A 25757-nucleotide genomic window follows, 5' to 3' on the forward strand; every position below is an offset into this window, starting at 1 on the left:
TCTCGCAATATCACAAATCAGAAAAGGATCTCCCCTCTAAATCAGACCTGCTTGAGAAGAGATTGTAAGCATTCGGTCAGGATGAATTCTGTGGGGAACGGAATGCTGCTCCCCCATGCCCCCGATCAAAGACGAGAGAGCTGTCCACTATCCCCCTCAGCGATAAAGACAGAAAAAATGACCGAAGTGGATAAAATGAAATATGAAAATATGGTCTCGGTTTCAAGCACCTTTAAAGGTAGGTGATAATAAGAAAATGTTTGAGTACATTAATTTTTTTTTTTTTGGAGAAGAATGTAATAATCAAATGAAAATGAAATTTTAAAACTGTATGGAATAATGTTTAAAACATTAATTCAATCAATGGTGTTGCGAGAGGGCATCTTTTTTTATACATGCGAAGTTCTATACAACTTTTTTCAACAAATAAAATTTTATTTTTCAATCCGAAAATTAAAGCCTAATTTCAATAGAACAATACTATAGTTTATTATTAAAGTACAACACGTATATCATTAAAAAAAAAAGAAGACCGTTTAGTCAATATAAATATCTCAACAATTAAAAATTATTATCTTTTTACCAAAAAATAGCTATAAGCTTTCAAGTTTCAGTAGAATAACATGTACATTATTTTTTTTTCAAACAAGAATAGAATTCCAATTAGTTTTCTATAGATATTCAAACCGATTGCTTTCAAATGGGTCATCATCTGTCATAGAACAACCCAGATTGACAGAAACATTTTGTATCTGCATAATCGCCCGTGTCTCGGGACCTCTGTTATTCCAATGCTCTTGTTATCCTCTTGAAACTGTCTAAGGCCCATCTGCTGTGTTCATCGCATTCATATGCAGGTCTAATTAGAGGCGGTTTCTTCAGTGAGTTAATACATGTACGTCGTCTGATTTTGTAGAATCCAAATATAAAAGGGGTAAATAGCTTCATACTCCTAACTTTAAATATCTGTTGTATCGTGTATACATGTTTTTTTTTTAAATAATATTTTTCTTACTCTTCCAAAATCATTATAAAAAATTATATCAAATTCTATTCTATAAAAAAGAATTATATTCTTTTATCATTGTTCTTTGTTAAATCTTAAATAATAATAACGAAATCAACGATCAAGCTTGCTTGTATAAAAATTATATATTATAAATATAAATGCAGTTTTATAAGGATAAAAATTCTATCAGTACCATGCTTGCATGTTTTTATATCATTATATACAAACAACCTTTAAATTTATAATAATTAACCCAAGAAATGCCTCGATATATTCTAATGCATCACGTGCCTCTGAAAATGTCCCAGGATATATGACAATAGTAAATCCTACTGTCAGATACTTATAAATTACTTAAATTAAGAGATAAAAAAACTTAAGTACATTTACATAAATAACTTATTTTTTAAAAGATTAGTAGTTACTCATTTTATTTTTCTCTATATGCTTCATTATTACCACTCACATTGACAATCTTGGTGTGCGATATTAACATGATTAAAGCTTTAAAATGATTAAAGATATATTAATCTCCAAACCCCTAAACAAGATTTATTTGCATCATGGGTGACAGGTTATTTGTTTCAATCATTTAATCAAACGAAGCCGTTCGGAGAGTCACCACATGGGACGACATATTGTCACATTTCTTATTTCTGTTTGCCACTCTATAAATTGAAATCAGGTTTCGGATTTTATTATCCGCAATTAAAGCGCCCAAATGATCCCGATCATCACTTATCCTGCTGGCAGCCTAATTCCGGTCAGGACAATTGATAGGCATGTAACAGACGAAATGATTGGCTATTAGCATACAAATGCCCTATCAGATGTCCAGTAATGATCATAGACCAGGGAAGAACAATTGATATTTATATTTATTGGTTGTTGACAAAGACAACATTTTTCTTCATTTAGATTTCTGTGATTCTTTCATTGCTGTGTTTCTATACAAAAAGGGGCAATAATCTAGTGCTGTAAGGAAAAAACAGTAAAAGCAGGGCACTAAAACTGTAAATACATGCACATGGAAAGATCCTTCATGATGAAAATCTTCTGAGGCATTTTAGACTTGAATAACTTGATACCTCATATGTCTGTAATTAATTTACACGTGTATTTTTGGTTGTGTGTGTATTGAATTGAGTAAATTTAAAAAAGAAACCCTGATTTGGTGCAAGTAATTTTATTTCACTGCTTAAAAATTCTTTATCTAGTCTAAAATTTCAATAAATGTCTGCATTAATATCCATTTCGTCTTTTAGAAAATCTAGGTTTGAATTCCTTTTTCGTCTTTTTCTTCTTGTCTGTGTATCTATTATTTTGCACCTATGTATACATATACATAAAACACTTTGTAAAATCAGATGTTTCGTTTGAGTAAATTCTATATTAGTCGGTCAAATTTTCCATCAAAAATATTTAAAATACATTTTCCCAGAGTAAAAATATTTCTTATTTTGGAGGAAATTCTTGTGGGGAATTTAAAATTGTTAGCGAAATATTTAATAGTGAAAATTTTCACTTTTTTCTGTATATAAAAAATAAAATATGATATGCTTTCTTATAACGTACCATTAAAATCAATTAAAAATAAGTGATATGTTAAGCATTTTGATTTTCCACAATTGCTTCCTAGATATTTTGAAAACTTCTCTTCAGAATGGTTGCATTTCAGTAGAAACATGAATGAATGTGATCTCAGCTCTGTCATTTGCACTCACTAGCATTTGCCACCAGGACTGTTAGTAGCTTATTATTTATACAGAGAGTGTCCTCACTTTGTCCACGAGTAGCTCAGACCGAGTTTCCTTATTGTTGTTCACATATTATAGGCTCAAAGGGCCTACTCTAATTTCTACATTTGCATTTTCCTGATTTCAAATCAGTGTGAATCAAAAATAAAATAATTAATGTTGATAACCAATATTTGATCATTTTAAAACAATACAAAGGTAAAATTAACATTTTTTGGCATAACCGCGTGCGCGTCGTCTGCTACGTTAAAATTTGAATCCAATATCATCCGACTTATTTAATAAAAATCAACAGTTATAAAAGATTTAAGATGGTTGAGAACAATGTATAAATGGAAAATTATACGATTTTTTTTTAAATTTCAAAGCAACATTCTGTAATTTTTGCAAGCATTTGTTAGGCGTCGGCCGCCGCGTCTTTACCTTTGAAAGTTTCAACAGAAAGGAAGATGAAAAACAAACCCGACCCTTTATATACAACACTTGCTGTGTAAACCACACCCGACTCTTAATAGCAACGTACAAATTAGAAACCAATATATTTGGTCGCATCTATTTTGTATACACAAATAGATGCTAATATTAAACAAAAAAGACAGTTGTCAGGAGCGGTTTATTTTTAATAAAAATGTTATAGATCTACATAATTATTTTTTGTCAAGTGTGAAACTGAAAATCTCTGAGTGAATGCATGTACTGTTAATTCACAGAAATATTTTAAAGAACATACACGTACTTATTAGTACATGGCTAACTCACAAATTGTAAATTTATGTAATCTAAATGATTGTACACTGAAAAACTGCGTCTCCTAGCTTGGTATTTAACGTTGGTACTCAATAAAAATTGAATTCGTGTATTATATTAATCAAAAAATATCATAATGTTTTTCTTGTTATGGGTGTCTTCTCAAATATCAAATTCAAGTGTTATCATTTGTAACACAAAATGTGCTTTACATCAAAAGAATTTTTTTTTGAAATTTCTTTTGTACTCAAAATCTACCGACAACAATCCAATGTTTGCAAAAATTTGTTTAGAATGTAGTTTATCAAAGGCCAATGGCAGCAATAGACTTTGCAAGTACACGTGCGGGCCCTCTTGATAAAATATACGTGAGCAAAAAGAAAAACATTTCTTTTGGACAGTCTTTGACATTTTTTGATCTTTAGTGGATAAGGAAATCGCAGTTAATGCTATTTTGATTCATAATTTTTCAAGTTTAGTATTTGTTAGTTGTAATTTAAAAATATTAAACTTTGAAATTGAGCATCTCATTGGAAGACCTCCCAAAACCCAAAAATCGTAATAGAAAAAACTAAAAGTGGCAAAACCAAGGCATGACAGTCGATATAACTACAGAGTGTATATATTTGTCTTGGTTTCTTTAATTTTCTGTCTGTTTATCCCCCAAAAATAAATAATTTTGCAATATAATTGTATTAAGTAACATATATGTCCTTCGGAATAATTAGAAGAGATGCACTGAACACTCGAAATCATAATTGTTTGTACGTAGTTGAATAAGAGGAAGATATTATGAACACTTGAAAACCAAATAAAGTTTGATATTTCATCTTATAGGTTATTAAAATCACCACTGGTGATCTCACTATTTCAAAATAAGACGACTTATCAATTACAATTTGATAAAAGATGAACAGAAATGATTCTTTGATTAGAAATTTTGCTGGATCGCTACGAGCAATTTTATTATTTCATATCCTTTAGAAATTGAACTGCATCTTTTATTTCTATCGAAGTCAGTGGGGTCTTTATATAGTTATATATAGTGTGTTCCCTCTGCCCCCCTTTAAACAAAATCCTCTCTCTTTGAGGTAGTCTGTTTTCGCCCCGTTCCCTGCTAGCGTTTCCCCATTAACCGTTCCAAATTTCCTCCGATGTCGACTGACGATTTCTCGTTAATGCGTAATGAAGAGGAATGCTCAAGCGTATGCAAACTCAATTTCCCGGCGTAATCCAGTGGTATTAAGATCTTATGTCCAAGCGAACAATTTCATCATGCGAGGGATTACTTCCTATCTTCTGCAACAAATATAATGGCAATATATTCTGATTCCTTAGGAAAATAGGGTTTTTCGTTGAAGCCTCCGACTACAATAGGAAGATGTTCTTGTATTATAGACCAAGCTTTGTTTTCAATCTCAAATAAGCTTAAAACTGCTTCAAGTTTATGCCTCTAAAGTCTTAATTTTTCCTTCAGTTTGATGACTGTAATTGAAATAAACGACAATTTTTTCGTACAACCTGTCTTTGCATCATGTTTCTTCTTACTTATCTAGCAATCTTAGAAAAGCTAAAAGGGATTCCGAAGAGCTCTTGAAGATGGTAAATATCAGATCCACTTCAAGCTTGTAGAACATTCGGAATCCCGAAGCGTCAAAAAGGATTCGTTTAGAATCCCATGAACGGTGGCTAGGATTCGTCTCAATTACTTAAGCATACGGTAAAGTATTATACGATTTGTCAGTTTATGTGTTAACAAGCCATTTGTTGACTGCTTTAGATCTGTAAATATTTTAAGATAATATTAGCTTGACCTGAGCTCAGATCGCATCATATTACATTACATTTTGCTTTTGTTTTAAACTTATAGTCAGTGCAAATGCAGATGTAAACATAGAAAGCTAATATAGCGTTATTAGGCCTTATATTATGACACCGAAATTCTTTTACGTTTGTAAAATTACCAATTTCCTTCATTATTCACAATATTAGGTTTCCGGCACCGAAAATCCACGTAAAGTGTCCAATAATATCCAAAGTAAACCAGAATTGTTCTGGCATTCTCATTTCTCGAAGAACTCGATCAGCATTTTTGAGTTGTCCGAAATATGCAACTACATTTTTCATCAATAATATCACGGAAAATTACTTGTTATTATCAGAAACATTCTATTTGGCGCTACTAGAAGATGAGTGACATTTTAATTCACTAATCTATGCATTGACACTTATATGGCCACTATGTTTACCTAAACCATGATTTAATGTTTTCACTTTAATAAAACATACGCTTTATTGTAAATAAGGACCACTGCTTATCACTTGACAAGTTTTATTAGTTGCTACACAAGCTAAAACTAGTCCCCCCTACTCGCGTACTTTTTTGTTTCAGATTGATTTACTTCCACCATATCAGTATTCCTCCGATGTAAAAAGTATTACCAAATAAAGTCTCCGTTAAGAAAATGAGTGAATTGATAGCATGTTGAAATTGAATGAGGGCAAGTAACTACATATCTTTTATTTATCAGGGGATGAGTCTAGAATCTTTGGGGAAAAGGTTATTTTCTTGTAAATAAAAAAAGAGAAAAGATACAGTCCGTGCATTATCAGAACTAAACCGCACTTCTATTTCATAAGAAAGATTCATTTCCTTTAAAAGCATATTTTAAAAACATCACTGGTTAAATAAAAACTTTTAATGTATGTAAATACACTACACTATGAATAAAATAATCTGTACTAAATTATTTTGGTGGCCATACATGTAGTAAAAAAAAAGAATTCCAATTATTATTATTAAAAAAGAAAGAAAGAGTTATGCTTTATCAGTACACGAGGAACGTAACACAAATGAATTAGTCTAATTTTTTTTATCTATTTTATATTTGTAATTTTTTTAAATATTTAATGTGACATCACACATGAAGTGAATCAAAATGATATGCACCAATTTGGTTTTCAAACATTTTTTAAAAGAATGATGTTACTTTCATTAAGTTCTAGAATCTGTTCTATTATATTAATATTTTACAAAGTGTATACAGTTTTAAGAATTTCAAGCACTGAAATATAACGAACATGTTCCATTAAAAGGATGTGTTTGCAGAACTGAAATGTTTAAGATGAACTACAGGAATGATGTTTTGCAGTTTGATAAATTACAAGAACTATAATGCAGAACAGTAATAATAAATATAATGTTTATGATTTTGTCGTTGAATGTGTTTACTCAGATAAAAACTTTCAATTAATATATATTATTTCTTACTGAATGTTTAATTTAATTTTAGAGAAAAATATTAAAAATGATTTCAAAATTTACGAAAATTATTTGCAATTTATTCCAATACGTGGTCCTGAAATTTTTTCGCTATAAATTAAGAAACAATTTCCCAGGCAAACAGATTTTAAATTAAACAATCCATAGACGATCAATGAAAACTTCTTGTGAAAAATCTCCCAAACCTTGCACGGTAAGTCCTTTCTAAACCCGGGATTCCACGGCAATCAGATGATCCAGCTAAAACAAGCAAAGAAAATCCGCTCCAAATTCTTTCAAGAGATTTTTCATCCTGATTTTGTAACCATAAATTTACTAGGGAATTTGTCAAAATAATTTAAAACCTTATTTCAAGGAGAAGAAAAATAAACGCGGTTTTCAAAAATGTAAACAGATTTTTTTTCAATGAAATAATGAAAAAGAAAAGCAGTCACGTAAGATAAAAGAACATATTGTAAAAGCTTCTTTTTGCCGCTGAAAATAGAACTACAGTATTTAATATTATATTTTAAATCCTTCTTTATAATCAGTAAATTATATTTCTGATTCAGTTTTGCATTTGGATACACCACCTTCAATTAGCGCATCACTTTTTTGTAGTTACTTTTTCAGATAAATAAAATCTAAAGCGCAAAATCGTCGGAAAATATAATCGTATTCGATTGACAAAATCTAAATTATAGGTGTGTAAGAGTGTAATAACTGTAATGTACATATTTTTTGCCAATTGTAAATTTTAACCAAAAGATTGTTAAAGCAAAATAAAATCAATAGATTCTGTAAAAAATGATTCTGCAGCGTCCAAATAACTTGGTGACTATCTTGGTGAATAATAGTCAGTACCAACGGAGATGTGTAAGCTTGCTGAAATTATGCACTTATGTTTATAAACAAATAAATTGTGTTAAATTGGAGAGACCGTTTCATTTTCGTGCTCTGTTTGAATGCTGCTAATCAAATTATTGTCTTTTTTTGAAAGGAGTGAAGAATTTCCACCTCTTCTTTCATACCCAACGAAGTTTAATATAAAAGTATTAGAAAGTGTTAGGAACGGCCTACCGAGAGATTAATTTACTTCGTATTTTTCATCTGTAAATTAACGAAACATGTTATGCGTCAAAATTTTAATTTGCACAATATTGCAAACACGACTATTAATAATAAAATATGAAGTCCAAAATAATGCTTGAACGTTAATGAAAATTTTATTAAAACTCAAAGGTAAAAGAAAATGAAGTGAGGAAAATTTACCTCAGGGCTAATTAGAGAGATAAATTGTATCATTTAAAGAAACCAAATAAATTTCAAGACTTCCAGCGTAGATAAAAGATATTTCGTTAATTCTGTGGTGATTCTTGGGTCTTCATGGAGACATTCTACGTCGAATCGCCACGCGACTTCGATTGGAAATACTTGAAGCTGAAGTCTAGCTCAGCCGCTGTAATCACTTATTAAGTGCGCGCGCAGTGTGATATTGCACGCGACCGCTTATCCCTGCTGTTTCGACGTCTCCAGTATTTAAAATAAGAAAAATATCATTTATGTTGCATTAATTTGAAAAAGAGGGGTGTTAGTGAATGAGCTAACGAACTTATCGTTTAGACTTCCCCTGAAATTCTTCAGTAACTTGAAGAAATGTTAGAAAATTGTTTATAGTTTTTGTTTGTTATACTTGAGGTATGTATTAAATAAAAAAAATATTAAAATGTTAATAGAAAATGGTCTTCCAATTTTCTGATTTTCTCAATAGTCTGCTGAGAAAGTATGAAAGTTGTTTAAAGAAAATTTCACAAACAATTAACAATAGTCTGATTCCGTTGATAAAAAGAAGAAAGTATGCCAAAATAAAAAAAGTTGTTTGAAAAGAATAAGTTGATTCATTTTTTTGTTCACAAACAATTAACACTGACTTATGCATATTCAGTAACTCCCAAACAAAACATCCAATTTCCCTAAGCTAAAATTTACCAATTGACTAATAAAGATCCCGTTGAGTGAATAATGAAAAGACCTGTCTTTTTAGGGTCAAAGTTGAATAGATAATCAAACTAGGAGTTGTTGTAAATGTGCCTGCATAGACATATTTCTTTAATTACTATGTCATTGTTTTATAGATCTATAGCATTTTTATCATTTGTAGATTCGTTTTGGTTCATTTAAATATTGTTTAAACACAATCACGAACACGATATTTTTCTAATTAGGCCCTTGAAGATTGGTTGTTTCCCGAGATTTGTGCTATAAACAAAAGAGCAATTAGCATCCGTGGATTCACTAAAGTTGAATTTTTATACAGACCATCTACAATGTGTAAGATTATTCAAACTATGTAAAGTGTGCATGAAAGATACATGTATGATTAAAATAATTGCCCTCTTGTAATTTGTTTTCATTATAAGCGGTCAATTGCCTGAGGTGACAAACTAGGTCAAGCTCGGCGTGATAATTATGCTGAGCTACGCATACAGTATTTGACACTAGTTAATTTAAATTCAATGGTTTTTCTTAAAAAGTGATAAAATTATATATCACTGTGTTTTCATAACTAATTACAAAAGAAATTAAAAGTAACTTTGAGTAGGGGAAAACGGGTACAATGGCAATTGTCTGTTGTGACGCTATATATATATGATGTGAAGTTTGACGAGTGTAAATTTTGAAAAATACATAAAGTCCTTTTACAATCCAAAGACACACTTTTTTCAGGATCTCGTAGCCAGCATCTTCTGTGACACTGGACATAAGTTTTTATGGTCCCCTTTGAAGGACCGTTTTCAGCGCTACTCATTTGGATTTGAACCTGCGATTTAAAATTAGCCACTCATTTCTTAACTCCAAAGCAAAATGCTCTAGAACCACTGCATATCTCATGCCTTTAAATAAGTACATTGTTCGTCTATGATGAAAGGTTTGAAGAAGTACACATTCTATTTTAATCAATTTATATAAATGCGATGGCGTGAGATATTTCACAAATTCAGCTAAATAACAGTTGTAAATTAATTAATCATGAATTTTGCTTTTAAACGGCATATATACGATACTTAGCATTTTGTTTACAAATCGCTTTCCTTTGTACTTTTCTTATTTATAAAGGTAATTTTCCATTAAATTTTAGAAAAGTAAGAAAATAAAATTGGAAATAACAAAGATATTTTTAATTCCGGCCTAATCAAACGTGGAGACATATTTCTTAATTACTCACAGTGGACACATAACGAACACGATATGCTGGTTCCCTGTGCTATAAAAGAGCAATTAGCATCCGTGGACGTTTTCACAAAAGATAGAACCCTCTCAAGACGCATGTATCGGGACAGATGAAGACTCTTCAAAAGTAACGGTCTTATGCAAATACAGCAGTCCTTTTACAATTGATCATAATGAAAAATTGTTTAATAATGACACATTGAATTACCTCCCTTCGGACACTAACATATAACTTTAGAAAGGTCCCCTCAGATGTGAAAAGTAAAGGAAATAGGGTAAGGAAATAGTCATTCAATTATTGATATCTTTTCGTTTATTCAGAATATTTTTTTTATAGAATTTAAGCTCGTCTAGATCTTACTTTGATCATCATTATTATAATAAAATGGCACACTCTATATATAAGAATTTAATTGTACATGAAGTTAATCATTTATTCTGCTTATAAAGACAAAGTAGAAAGTGGCGTTAAGAATATTTTCATCCCCTTTATCCTAAAACGTATAAATCGTTAAAACCTTTCCTATTTCCAACAACTGAAATCCATTCAAATGTCAATACATGATGGACATCTTATTGCACGCATCATGTTGATGCTTGTATAATTTTCGGAATGCAATGTAGTGGAACGAACACTGAATATTTAGCATGCGAACGCGTGTCGCATGTTATAAGATGGTTTTAATCCTTTAAAATTGACTTAATCCTGAATTGATGGTCAAATAAGAGTTCTCATTTGAAGCAAATACAGGTAGGATTACTATAAGACTTAGACTTTCATTCCATATCTTATGGTTTTTCACGGTTTGGAGATTTCGTTTTTTAAAAGATTTTTTTTTTTTACAGGAAAATGAAGAAAGGCATGTTTTTATGTATACATTTTTGATGTCTTGATTGGACTTCTTCTTCTTTTTTTTTCTTTTTTTTTTGTTGGAAACGATATAAAAAAGATTTTTTTCAACAGAATATTCTGTACCAATTGTAAAATTTTTCATAAAAAATTCTGCATTTTAATGGAAAGCTCAAGTTATCCGAGGTACAAGATACTTTATCCTAAAAAATAAATAAAACACAATTTTAGATAAGGCATGAATCCTATAGATATCACTCTCTATCGAACGTTCCAAGTTTCAATATCTTTCAATTGTTTGTCCTAAGTAGGCCGTGGAATGGATCTAAGCTTATGAAATGATATTATTATTATGCATCGTATCTGCTCATCAGTTTATGAAACATCCGTGTTTTTATCACTAAAACAAAACCAAATAGATTTAGTGGATTTGCAAAGTTGAGCTTCTTATTTTATTGTGATTCTCCTAGATCTTCTTCCCACGTTATTGCAACATAGAAATAATATTCCTCTTTAAATATCAATGCTTCTAAGGTCTTGGAACATTTTAATTTTGATTCACTTAAGACACGAGCTCAAAGGGAATTGTCAAGTGAGTAAGTCTTGAGACTCTTGTTTTGCGACATGTTTAGGTTTGAAAGAGTAATTACAGTATCTGAAAACGTCATTTTAACTAAATTATTTTACATGTGTAATTGCAATATTTTGTCATTGGCTGATGAATCAATTTTTTCAATACATATTTATCATGTTGAAAATTTTGAATTTTATATTTGAAAATTAATTTAAAATTTACAATATAATGCCTATTTTGAATTTACTTATAACTAAGTGGTTATAATACATTTATTATATTATACATTTTGCATTTACTTTCATGCAATTTCAAGGGACCAAGTTAATTCAAAATTTAAAACATGAAATGAACTCACACATAAGAAAAACACTTCTTTTACTTTTATTATATTTCATTTTAGAACTTTATTTAGCTTTATTCACTTTTTTGGCAAAACCGTTTAGAGGATCAGATTTATTCTTTCTAAAAATGAATGCTTCTGTTCAGACAAAAGTGGTATGTTCAAATATTTTTTTGTCTTGTCAAGGAAACGTAATTGAAATCAGTGAGTTCTGCATGAAAATCAGACATGTGTTGCCTCTTTTCACTTTCTTAGGACAAAGTTTCAATTTTGATATATTAAAAACTTCATCGATTCCTTGTTAAGTTGTCAGTCTTTTTGGCTGAAAAAATAAATTCGTGTGATTATGTGACAACCGCAAGCCTGTGATCATATGAAAAAATCTATGCCCTCCAAACTTTCAATACCTTCACTTTTAATTTGATAGATGTTGTAAATTCGATCAAGAAGGTAAGGCGGAGCTAGGATCGTTATTTTGACAACTCAGGTCATGAATGATTTTTAAGAAAAAAAATATGGTTTGTTTCGGGGCAGAAAGTGCTTCATCCTTATAATTTCTAGATTATGTATTTTTAATTGAGGTAAGCCCTTCTATTCTCTGCTTAAAGAAGTTCTTTCTTGAGCTCATAACAAATCAACAATGAGCATGGAATGAATTCTCTATCAGCCAAAAAAACCTCAGCTTTTTTGCATGTCAGTGATCTATTAGGTTTTTTGCAAACTGTTGGCATTGTATTCTCCCACCTTCTTTTAAATGACCTCGATTACCAAACTCCCCTTTGAATATTTTTTTACTACTACCGAATACATTATAACCTGCTGAACCGAAAACGAGGCGAAAACAGCAACCGGTGACAGGGAACCCAGGATAACGTTAAGAGGTCTCAGCGAATGATGTTTTACGGCTTAAATAACTTTTGATAACAAATATCAGGTTTGGCCAATGTGAGTATAAATTTGTTTGATTTTATTTATTTGATGGGGATTTCAATCTTTCTGTCTGTAAGCTTCTTTGGTCAGATTTTTTCCCTTTTGCTGTGATGTACGTTTCTTCGGTATGGAAGGGCTCTTAATCTATTCATGTATCTCACGTACAATATTGCCCGAGCTTCTCATTTTTATTTGTCATTTTTTCTACGACGAACTTTAAAAATTGAAGTTAAAAGCTTTCCTTGTGTATGCATTCATTGACATACATATAAATATATACAATCTATTTTTTTCGGTAAAGTAGAATGTCTTAAGGGGTTGGTTACATAAATTTCATCTTGTTTTGCTGAATATACAAATTTAAATCAATATACAATATACATACTAAGATTGAAAGTACTTTTCTTGGAGATATCGAACACGATTTATTTGCGTTTTATTTCAAATATATTGATAAAACATATAATCACAAATACATTAATCCAAATTTATACCCAATCGTTTATCTTTGAGAAATAATCAGCTTGACTGTCTTTCAGCCATTGACAACAAGTGTTTTCTAACCCCGTATGGCAATAAATCTATCAATAAAATAATATAAAAAATATACACCATTTATCAATTTTTTAACACGTAAACTCTCTTAAACATCTTATCCTATGAGGCATATGAATTGTAATGCTCTGTGAGATGACGAAGACAGCTGTACCTTTGCCTTAACCGTAACATCTTGCTTTGAAGGAGGAAGGTTTACAAAATTTGTAACGACAAGATTTTTGCCTTCTTCAACATAAGCGACACTGAAATACAAACACTGGGTGTTTAGTTGTCTTGCATTACATAATGGATTCTCAATAGATGTGTTTGAATTTTTTTTTTATGTTTTGTTTTATCAGGCAAAGTTTTTGACCAGAAATCTTAATTCTAGTTGTCTGGTAGATTTGTCTTACAAGACTGTGAAGTAAGTGTTGGATTTATTTTAAGGAATGTCTACAATATTTAAAGATAATTTCATGTACTTCAACTTAATTGCTTCTTGTACAGGAAACTAAAAGATGTACAACAAATTAAGAATTATCTTGCTAAATCATTGTAATAATAAAAAAGAAATTTAATAATAATTATAAAATAGTAATGATATTAGAATAACATTTGTATTATTTTCGAAAATATGTATAGTTTTTATGAGAGAATTAGTGAGATTTACGTTAACTGTTCTCGGGATGTGTCTTTTTTTTTCTTTTGTATCTTTTCCAAGATAGGAAAGAAGCAATAAAAAAAGAAAAAACGAAAGAAACATTTTTAGATTATAAGATGACTGGTTTTCTCTTATTGTTGAATATCAGTTGAAAGAAATAGAGCATAGATAAATAGATGACTTAATAAAATAGATCTTGATTGACAACTACATGTTCCGTACTTTTTAAAAAAAAGAAAATTGGGACAACTGTGCTGTTAAAACTGATCTCTGGCTTATTCCCTCGGTCCATGAATATTCTTCATTTGTAAATATTACGCTCTTCCGCCGTTTTAAAATTTACTGGTTTCTAACAAGGTAAAAGAATTTTCAAATAATTATTTGATATGAAAAAATTTCATATATTTTTCTGTGTTTTGAACATATTTTATTGAACGAGTCAAATGGATTGGAAACAAGAAAAATTCATAAATATTAACAAATAATTAAAATTGTATTCATTTTTAAAATTATGATATTTTTCTTTCTATATAAATAATACTTGGTATTTGAATTGATGTCGCTAGTTCAAAATTTTTTTGTTATATTTTCTTAGTTTCTTTACAAAGCTTCAATATTTCAAGTACCTGCCTGTTTCAAAATTCTAATTAATTGACTTCCCCAAATTGCTTAAAAGTCAGACTTGTTATATTGAAATCATATAGCAATAATGATAATTAACGAATTCTTGCGTTTTGTTTAATAATCTCTATTACCGTATTTGATTAAATATTTGATTAAATTGGAGAGACTGACTAAGGACTTCAATACAAATTTAGTTTAATGACAAAACAAATATCATTTTCCCAGGTTCTTTTGATTCGTGTTAGAAATTCCAATTCCATGCAAAATGTTCCATTTGGCGGGCCTTTAGAATTTTTTGATCAGTTTTGTAGTTTCTTATCAGTTGCTAAAAATTCCACAAAATGACTGCCAACGAGGTCTAAGCCAAAGTAAAAAGGTTTGCCCCGTCTCACCCATGTGTCGAAAAGACTACTGTCAACAACTATATAACGCTTTACTCGACTGGTGCAATACTGGCCGAGGGGTACAGGTCGAGAGAACTTGGGGTAAGTGCAATTAAACCGACGGGCGAAGTTTGTGTGAATATTTAAAGATTACAGCTTGTTAACAACAATTAAACTTAGGGATCGGTATTTCCATAAGGTGACTAAGCTCGACACTATTTTTGATAATTAATAAAGACCTTTAATTCCTCTTTGACACTTTCCTCATTGAGAGCGAATGCTACTGCAGAATGGCACGCGTTTGGTTAAAAATTAATCCGTCTCAGACACCATGTATTATTTCTCAATTAGTGATGCCACTAATTCTCATTGTGAAATAAATATTTATCTAAATAAAGGATTTATTTTAACGTTTTAGTTAAACATGAGAAGTGTTTATTTGTTTTAAATTCGTGGACTGTTTGAGAAGTGTAAATTTTTTTCAAATAATGGATGTCAACACGTTGGAATCAAAGAATAATTTATTTGTTCCTTCTTTGATTATATCATTAAATTAAACATAGAAATTAACTAATTAAAAAGTTAAAAATCGTCACCGTATAATGTTTTATTTAAGCAATAATTTTATTTGTCTAAATCCCGAATTTTAGAACACTGATTTATTCCTTAAAAATAATAAGGAAAAATATAATAATTATTCCTAAGACTTTCATTTTATTTTTAATTTAAGTAAATTACTTTTTTCGCTGTAACATAACTGAATTTGAATAATTTTGAAAAATAGATAAATTTATAAACAAACCATTAACAAATAACTTATTCTTTCCCATTAAAGTGAATCAAATTTTCTGATCAATTCAAAACATTCTAATTTTAAAATATTTTTTTTCCAAAATTAGATTTTTTGAAAACAAAAAAAAATCTGGTTTAACCTTTCGTGTAAGATAATTTGCAAAGTGTTAGAATCAGAAACCTGGATTTATTGGTATGTTACAGATTCTTTGTAAGTGGGTTTGAAATCTAAAAGCAAAATTTACCAAGATCCAAACCTAAATCTCTGGGTTTACTATACTGTAACAAATATGTCAATCAGTCAAACTCAGCCATCCTGTGAGACAAAGTGATAAGAAACAACATTGAAATTTCAGAGAGAGAGAGAGAGAGAGAGAGAGAGAGAGAGAGAGAGAGAGAGAGAGAGAGAGAGAGATCTGCATCCTTGGATCAAACACTTGTTTCTTTCTAAAGGACAAGACATTAATTTCAAATTAAAATTTTATGCCAGTTTTATCATTTATTCTTTATTTAAAAAGGAAAAACCTTGTAATAAAATTTAAAAGTATGCAAAAAAAACGAGAAAAAAAAATTCAAGAAAGATAACGTGAAATAAATTAAGCCCAAGAATGAATTCTTAAAAAATGTGACGCAAAGAAAATTCCAATTTTTGTCTGATAATGTACTTCTTAATGTGTGCCCTTCTTTTGTGACTACTGACATTCATTAAACACTATAATGCAATAGCTCACTTCTTGAAATAAGATATATCAAATAATACGCACAGTAACTCAGGCATAGCAATCTTTTTTTATTTGAATATTTTTTTTCATCGCTGAACATTCTTGGGAAAAAAAATCATCTCGTTACAATTGATTGATTTTATAATGCTAAAAAAAGATGCAAGGCATTTACAGTAATACTGCATATTAGTAGAAAATTTTAGAAGTTAAGAGGAATAAATCCGGTGGATTATCAAAACAAGAAAAAACTAACAGACCTGAAAATTCTCCAGTTTTAGTCAAGGCAGGCTAATGATATTAAAAAGGTGTAAAAAGGCATATAATTATTGCAAATATTTATCACATCTACAAAAACAATGCCTGGAAGGCGGGACCAGAACCGATCGTCTGCAAGTGTATCGGACAGACAGAGTAACTGTTATTCAGAAATAGCCGCGGAAAAAAAATCATTGACATTGGCGCACAAAAACCACGCAACGAATCATTTAGGCTAATTATGTATAGAAAGAAATGAATTATTCAAGTGAACTGTAAACAAATCGCCAATAATATTTTTGATTGCATATCTTTCATATGCAAATTTTTCGCGTGGCAGAAGATAAGGATCTCGGTGATCACTGGCTAATCAGAGTCGGAGGGCTGTCAGAATTGATTTTAAAGAAACAGTTTGATTGTGACGTCATATCAAGCATGCCCAAACGCCCCTAAAATTGGAGATAACGTATATAAATATATATTTCTCATGGATGCAGTAGATATTAAGGTTTTAAGCCTCTGATAAACAGTTTCACAAGTGAAAGCGGCTATATGATTCTTGGGAGAGATGAGCTAAATCCGCTTACATTTCCCGAGCTATTGATATAAAGCCCAGCCATTACGGAAGGAGGGATAGAGCATATTCAACTAGGGTTGTACTTATCAGATATAGAACAATCGACAGTGGGACTCTAATGCCGTCTGCTGATATAGTGTTTCAGGCTTCAAAGTGTATCACATTTACCGCCAAGACTTTAAAACAAAACGTGTGGACTGTGATTAGCATTAGGGGATTATAAACCAAAATTTTGCGGGGAAAGAGAAAAACAGAACCAGGAATTGCTATCCTGAGTTTTCTGTTTGCGTAGATGGACTCTTTAACCGATCATTTAACTCTAGAGGAATTCGTAGCTAGTGTTTCATCTTCCGAATCTAATATGACAATGCATCACATGGATACTGCAGCTAACAACAGTACTGAAAACGCTTCGTTAGGGATGTCCACCCCCCACGGTGGGGGTGCTTTAGGAAGCCTCTCCCCTAGTTCCACAGATACTTCCCTAGACAAAACCACAGGTAGGGTGACGTTTGCAAACTTCCTCCCTTTCACTTAATATTTTTAAGCTTATTATAAATCGATTTTTTTCTCTCCGTTTCATCTTTGACGGGAGAGCAGTGAAGTGTTGATTCTAAAAATCAAATCAAACAGATAATTACCCTATGAACTGCTAAACAAACTGTATCGATTTCCAGTGGAAAAAAAAATTCTCATATAACTGCTATGCAATAGAATTATTAATGATTTTTTTTTACCATTTCCACCATTTCCTATTTTTATTAAGAAACACGCAACAGGGAAGACTCTCTGTTTTTTTTTTGTTCAAAAGTGACCAGAAGCACACAAAATTGCCTGATTTATAGCAATTAATTTAAAAGTTTCAAACTAATAGATCGATACAGAGTAGTGATTGTAATTCCTTTTTCGTCAAGTAAAATTCAATAAATACTTGTAGCTTCTTTATGTTTTAAGGATGAAATAAGGGTATAAGGTCGGCCGAGATATTGACAGCGAGTGGAAGGAGAGAGGGTCGCAAGAATGCACTTTGTCAAAATCTGCCCAGAGTCGTATCTCAAGACTGTCAGTGTCACAGCATAAGAACCCATTTTCTTCTAATCTCTGTTGCATGTTATAATCATCAAAAATCACGGATCAATATTTAAACAAAAACCGGACATGACAGAAATATGCGTGTTATCTTCAGAACACGTTTGACAGATGCACGTGAATATTTCGAAAAAAAAAAGTCTTTGATAAAAAATATATTTCCTGTTTGTGCATAAAGATCCCCTTCATTTCAATAATTAAAATCAAACTAATTTTAATAAATATTCAGAATAAATATTAAATTATTGAAATAAACATGAATGGTCACAAATGTGAGGAAGAAATAGAGTTCATATATCAAACAGTTGTGGAAAAAAACTGCATTAACATTAAGAGAATATTTTATACATTTTTGTATTCTTTATGCAAAATATTCAGTGTGAATAAACAGTTTGAAGTGTGTTCTCAGTTGAGCGATTTTTTATGGGAATAATAAAATCTGCATGACTAAATCTGGATTTAAGAAATCCAAAAAAGCCCAGCTTTCTGTAAATATTTAGAAACTTAATTTCATGGCGGTCTTTAAAAGATTATAATGTCAAATAAATAACTAAATATACGTGGATTGACAAGAGTTTTAAATCCAGCATATTTTTTATGATGATCACAGAGATATTCCAGAAGTGTGCAAGTAGCATTCAAACAAGACTGCTACCAAATGAACTTTGAATATTCATTTCTGCATAATAAGCAAATAAAATTTGTTTTAAGACTTGACAATTTATTGCAATCACAACTAGCAAAAATATCAAACCTTAAATCTCTACCTTCTTTTCAATGCTGAAGAAGAAGAAAAAAATATTTTTGACATTTCCCTCTTCTAATGTATGGTATAACTTATGTGGTTAATGTCGTGAAAGAAAACGGGGGCTGTTCCCTCACTTTGTATCTTTTGAGTAAATAAACTAAAACTTGCATTGGTTTCAAGTGCTTATTGCGGTAATTCGTTAATATCAAGCTGGGCTGACCAGGATCATATTGCATGGAGTTGAAGTGGTGTAGGGATGAAAACATTCCGAGGTTGGGGATCAAACCTGGCGCCATCAGATAGTTAAAGTGCCTCGAAAAACAACCAAAAGACTTAGAAGACAGAACCTGAACTGTTACAAAACTATCACAGGAATATACCTGCAAATACGCAATTGACAGATATTTCCAGATCTTAAGAATTTTTAATTTTTTAAAACGTGATATATATTTTTTTAATCAGCAGCCCCGGAGTGAATGCTCTGTTTAGGATCATTGGTTAACAATGGTTGTTTTCGTATGCTACTGATGTCTTTGAAATTGGTAGGGTATAAATGGGTTATTCTATAGTGGTAATTGTCCCTTAATGAGAGTGAATTGCTGTCGCAGAAAATGTGAACACGAATAATAAAAAAACCTTTGAAATTATTTACCTATAAACTTTTTTTTTAAAATCAGCCTCCGTCTATTTTTTTCTTCGACTTTCTAAAATGTAGTGTGAAAGTGAAATACGAATACTAAAATAACCCACTATTCTATTCATGACATATAAATTACAATGAACGGCCCATCTCTTTTGATGTTAAAAGAGGAAAATATCTGTGCCCCAAAGAAGAAACTCAATATTTTTCAAACCTGAACCCGACTTTCATTAAGCTGAAAAAATACACTAGATGATATGTGAATATATTTCACTTGCCACCGAGAAATTAAATTGGATATATAAAATATCACTAGTTTAAAAATATTTCGTAGTATCATTTAACTCGAGCAAGGTGAGAGTGTGTTAATTTTTTGTGCTACTCCTTTATCCATGCCTTTATTCCAGCTTTTTTGTGAAGTTGTTCAACTTACAGAGTATTTGCTAAGCAAATATCTTGAAGTGTAATTGGACATTGGAAAGATATATTACATGAATTCGTTTTGGAATTTTTGATTAAGCGGCCTTGCACATTTATTTGATGCAATCAAAGACTACATTTTGCACTTCGCGTGTTGAATTTCACCCTAGAGCAATTTCACGTTGTTTTTGATCTGTTCATTTGGGAAGAATATAAATTTATGAGATGTGTATTTTCTCGTTCTTTTCATTTTTCCTTTTCGAATTAGCACGCATATCTGAAAGTCTATAAACAAAAGTTCAAAGATTTCAAGTTTTTCCTTCAGATTTGAAAATAAAATACTCTTGTGTTTCTTTGCAGAAGATCTGACAAAAAGCAAAATGGACGACAGTACTTCTGATGACGACAAGAAAAAGAAAAGACAGCGAAGACAAAGAACACATTTTACCAGCCAGCAACTCCAGGAACTTGAAGCAACCTTTGCTCGCAACCGCTATCCAGACATGGCAACAAGGGAAGAAATCGCAGCATGGACTAATCTAACAGAAGCAAGGGTCCGAGTAAGTATTCTAAGTAAACCGTGGATTCAACTTTTTCAAATAAAATTTGAATATATCTTCTCCATTTTTAAAAAATATTATTTTCAAGAAAATATAGCGTCTTAATTTTTTTATATAGATTTTTATAGAATGTGGGATAAAAGAACAAATTCAATTGTGAATACTATATACTTATATATTTTTACTAAACACATCTTGTTGAGAAGTAGAATATCTAAAAAAGATTATGAAAGAAACAGCAAATAATATGTAATGGTCATGTTCAAATAAATTTTTTACCCTGAAAAATGGGGAAGCAGTAAGTAAATGGCTTTTCCCATGGAGTTCATATCATAGGTGAAAAAATACCCGACAAGTAGATTTATTAAAGCAAATTTAAATATTTGAATAAATTCTGTATCAATCCTAAAATCTAAAATGAATTCGCTCAAGAAAGTCTTTTCAACGGCCTACTTTTATTTATTTTCACTAATGTTCTTCGCGCCAAAGCTCAAATAAACATGAATGATTTCAAGATAAAAAAAAAAAACTTTCATTCCTTGTAAGGTATAGGAGGAGAAAATGGTGCTTATGACGCAGCATTTGGTGAATACTTGTGTCAGTAGTGCTCCTGTTCGTCTTGAGTTCTTCCTGAAAAAAATAAAAAAAATAATTTTGATAAAAGTGCTAATTATTCAAATTAGACTTTCTTTGAAAGACAGAACAGAATTTGATAAATCATATCATGGGTGTACTGTTTTCACGCAATGCGCCCCAGCGGGTCGTTTTTAAGGTTATCGAAGAACATTCTGTTATCAGGCAAGTTCAACCCGAAGAGGCACAAATAAGCAAGAAACGTGCTATTTTTCATATCAATATTGTTTTCTATTTAACAGCAAACATTAAAGATGAGTGATAGCTAATAGACAGTCATTCACACAAGGCTGCCCTCCTCAATCAGTTTATACTCGGGTGACATCCAATTTTTATCTCCCGTGCATAGTCCGAAGAATTTTCTATTGTTATTTCTCCAAATAAGAGTTGAAAAATTTCCATTATTTATGTACCTACGAACATCTGTATTTTGTAGGTGTATTATCTATGAGCAAACAAAATTGCAATAAGTCCGTTAGCCCAAGAAAATTGACAACTCCGCCTCGCGTAACACTTGGCTGTTATATTTGATAGGGTTTGAATTTTAGGCTATATATCACGGGCCAAGGGGGTGGCTATCGCCACTGGTCACTGAGAAGAACCACACGCTTTATTTATTAAAGTCCGGTTATTAAACTACCGTCAATTGGTGTAATTCACGAACAAGCACTTAGACTTCTTAATTTGATAACCTTTCTCAACAACAGACAAGATTTTTGCCCCCTAAAAGTGAAGTTATCTTCAAAGTAACTTGCAAATGATTCCAGCGATGTCATATATGCTCGTTCTTTTTCTTTTATGTTATATTCAGTAGCTGTCTGAAATACTTTGAAGGATTTCATATTATTTCTTTTATTTATTCATAGGTATGGTTCAAGAATAGAAGAGCGAAATGGAGAAAAAGAGAACGCAATATAGACACGTATAAAACTGGTTTTGGATCTCAGTTTACTGGTCTAATGCAGACACCGTTTGAGGACCCCCTCTATAACGGATACACCAACAATTACTGGGCTGCAAAAGTGCCAAGCCCTCTCGGAACCAAGACATTTCCCTGGGGACTCAATGGCGTCAATCCACATCTTTCGTCAGTGGTATCCACACAGCCCATGTGTTTCTCAAACCCAGCAAGTAGTATAAGCAATACAATGGTTGGAAACATGCCTAGCGTCCCTACCAATATGTCTAACACGGGGGCACCTTGCCACTACGCCCCTCCAGCCCCACCATATATCTATAGTCCCAACCGTGACCAGTGTTCAAGTAGTATTGCTTCTCTAAGACTGAAAGCTAAACACCATTCTACGTCATTTGGTTATCCCCCAGTCAATCACAGGCAACCCACATTATCGGCGTGTCAGTATGCAACTGTAGGCAACAGTGGAGGTGTGTGAGAACGATAAATAGAGATATTTTGGTAGTGTTAGAAGACCAATGTCTGACATGACCACGTGACAATCACGTGAATAATTGAAAATGAGACCGGAAGTGCTGGATGATGACTATTATAAATTTTGTGTGAACCGTCGTGTGTAGCAGGAGAATTGCGAAAAAATCAACATCTAGAACATTTTTATGAAATGCCAAAAAGCACTCTTGCCAATAAAATGCAGTGTTCACATTATCAAATAAAACAGCTAAATATTTTCATTCAGGAATGATCTGATCGATGAATCTAGTGGCATTCCGAACGTGAGGGTACAGGACACCACATCCCTTGAATGATGAAACTTTTAAAACATTGATGACGTGTATAGATGGTGCTATATTCGGCATTTATCCTGGGTATATATTGTGGTAATAGAAGTGCATATTACTTGGCTGTAGTAACTCGTTAATGTTTTGTATATTTTTATAAGATGATGTTGAGTATAATAATCAAAATTATGCTACATGATTTTGATGAAAGTTAATCCAATCGGTATTAATGATAATAATAGATAGTGCTACTTTCATTGATTATTATAAATTATTTTGTATGAAGCAGAAAGGTTATGAACTGATGATATATCAAAACTATTCAATTTATTATTGTAAGTTACAAATTTCAGGAATTTTATGATTAAAATCTTTGAAAAAGTAATAATTTTGCTGCATCTTACTTTATATAATATGGTAGTACTTATGCAAGTACATGGGGACATTTTAATCACTATATAAGGGAAAGATATATGTGGGTAAAAGCATAAAGAAAAAAAATGCACTAGTGGTACGATACTTTTCTGAAGAATTTTTTTTTTTCTTTTTTTTTTTAAGAAAAAAACTTTATTTGCCCATTTTGAGTGTTGTCAAAACGTGATTTGAGTTTTTTTAAAAGATAAATTAAATGAGTATTTCTGTCCCTGCTGAAAAAATCCTGTCAACAATATTTACCATGAATACCCGTATTTTCAAAATTTTATTTTTCATGGTTTGAGTTATATCTTCAACTATCTTCTCAAATATGCAAAAGAGCGCATCCTGGAAAAAAATTGTTGAATTTTGAATGTGGTATTTTTTCTCACCTTAGTGGTTTATAATCAGAAAAGAATGTTTTAATAAGAAGTTTGAAAACTGATAAAATCTAGGTACCCGTATATCAATGTAATATGACGTCACCTCCTTGGTTTTATTACTTGCGTTCATCAGCTCATAAATCAGATGAAAAGTTAATGATCGGCGTGGTGAGACTATATTATGATTTCCTTGTAGAACACAATATCTCAAAGAGGTTGGGTTGTATCTGTACTGAACATGTTAATTATACAATAAACTGTTCTCAAAAATAGAACACAGGTCATATATTTCAAGAAATAAAATCTTTTATCCTAGTTGCACTCACTCCCTAGGAAAATATTTCTCTAAGTACTTATATATGTAAATTATAGCTTCGAGTTTCAAAGTGATTACATATTAAGCGACCAAGAATGCTGCTTTCTGGTTAAACTAGTCCCCGCTCAATTTTAGGTGACCCGTAAATTTGGTTTTATCAGTAAAACCCAGTTGATGTTTTGAAACACGCCAGAAAGTCATTAATTTCTTGCTAATTTTTGTCACGTGTTGTTCAATTCACCAAACAAAAGGAGTGGCTAACTTTGAAAATAGGAATAGTGGTTGTTAACGTAGAAATATCTGACTCAATAGGATTGATGATAGAACATTTTAACAATTGTTTTAGTTATTTCATTTTTAAACTTCTTTAAAATCTACTTGGAAAAAGAAGAAGTGAAATTAAAATAGATTAATCACGAAGCATAATAAACATATACATATGTAAAATTCAAAATTAATTGAAGTGTTCTAATATTATAATTCAAATGTGATTTTTAATATAGTTATTTGCATTGTTAAAGTTTTTGATTTTCTCTAAAATTGTTCAGATGAATGAAATTTATACAGAGGTTTATTGGAATGTAATTTATTACTTTAATACAGAAACAAATATATTTAATTGGAAGGGTGTAGTATATAGATCTGTGAAAATATGTAAATAAAATATGCACGCTATCTTAACTCACTTTTATTGTCTAAAATGAACCAACAAAGCTATGGAGATTGTAGAAGTAATATTCCTTTGGATTAAGAAGCATTTGCAAGAAAGAAAAACTACAGTTCTTTGTTAAATAAAATGTTCTTGCAATGATTGCTTTTTAACATTCAAAAGTTAATCATAAAGAGATTTTGGAATTTAAAAAAAAATATTGTTTTAGACACTTTTAGTAATTTTTTTTGTCAAACCTTTTAACAAAAGTAACACAAAAACACCAGTTTATACATGGAATATTTCAGAAATATCGAGGAAGGGAAGTATCAAACCTTGCATAAAATAATAATAATAATTTTATTTTTAATTAATATTTAACAATTAAGGATGTCTTCTGCTGAATATGCTGAGGTGCCCGCCATTTTCACGGAACTCCTCTGGTTTTATCAATCAAAATATGTATATAATTTTTTGTCCATTAACCTTCATTCATCTTTTCGCATTTGCATTCTTTGTAGCTTTGATAGTTTTCTTTAAAATGAGGAAAGTTAAATTCTACATAATTAGTTTTCATAAAAAAGAATTTTTTATTCATTGTCTTTGAAAAATCCAAAGAAGTCTGGTTTCCGGCTATATTTTTAATGTAAAATGCTCACTAATTCAATTTTTTTTTCGACTTCGTATTTTGTTTTAAATTAGGAATACATTGATTTCAATTGCCAAAAGTTGGAATTTTTAACTCGTTATCTCAGTAGAATACATTCTTCAGTTTATTTTAAAGATTGTTGATTGAAACTGATAAAAATATCTCAGTATTGAAGATTAGACCATTCCTCCAAAGTCCTAGAAGGAGAGAGCTGGAACTCTATGCACTTGATGTTCCCTGCTTCAAGGACATAACATCTTGTCGAAAGTTTCTAAAATAGGATAAATTCATACAAGGTTTTTAT

At 31.0% G+C, this 25757-nt stretch overlaps 1 protein-coding gene across 2 annotated transcripts; it reads left to right on the plus strand.

Annotated features, from left to right (window-relative positions):
* LOC134271214 (pituitary homeobox x-like) lies at positions 1 to 23406 on the plus strand. Of its 2 annotated transcripts, none has more exons than XM_062753458.1 (3): positions 1 to 238; positions 20512 to 20711; positions 22211 to 23406. In XM_062753458.1, the coding sequence occupies exons 1-3, from the start codon at positions 82 to 84 to the stop codon at positions 22736 to 22738; spliced, it is 885 nt and encodes a 294-aa protein (XP_062609442.1). In that variant the 5' UTR covers positions 1 to 81; the 3' UTR covers positions 22739 to 23406. The 2 variants fall into 2 exon arrangements, with proteins under 2 accessions (XP_062609442.1, XP_062609441.1); XM_062753457.1 differs by lacking the exon at positions 1 to 238 and adding an exon at positions 17182 to 17754 and having other exon boundaries at positions 22211 to 23404.
* The last annotated feature ends 2351 nt before the right edge of the window (positions 23407 to 25757 follow it).

Source organism: Saccostrea cucullata, unplaced genomic scaffold (genome assembly GCF_032062105.1).
Source record: "Saccostrea cucullata isolate Sc308-1 unplaced genomic scaffold, CSIRO_AGI_Scuc_v1 ctg986, whole genome shotgun sequence".
Taxonomy (NCBI): domain Eukaryota; kingdom Metazoa; phylum Mollusca; class Bivalvia; order Ostreida; family Ostreidae; genus Saccostrea; species Saccostrea cuccullata.

Excerpts from the sequence above, each read along its gene's own strand:
- LOC134271214 (XM_062753457.1), top strand. The coding sequence starts at position 17,547 with ATGGACTCTTTAACCGATCATTTAACTCTAGAGGAATTCGTAGCTAGT. Across the intron at positions 17,755-20,511 it reads TTCCCTAGACAAAACCACAG|AAGATCTGACAAAAAGCAAA; the intron begins GTAGGGTGACGT and ends GTTTCTTTGCAG. Across the intron at positions 20,712-22,210 it reads TAACAGAAGCAAGGGTCCGA|GTATGGTTCAAGAATAGAAG; the intron begins GTAAGTATTCTA and ends ATTTATTCATAG.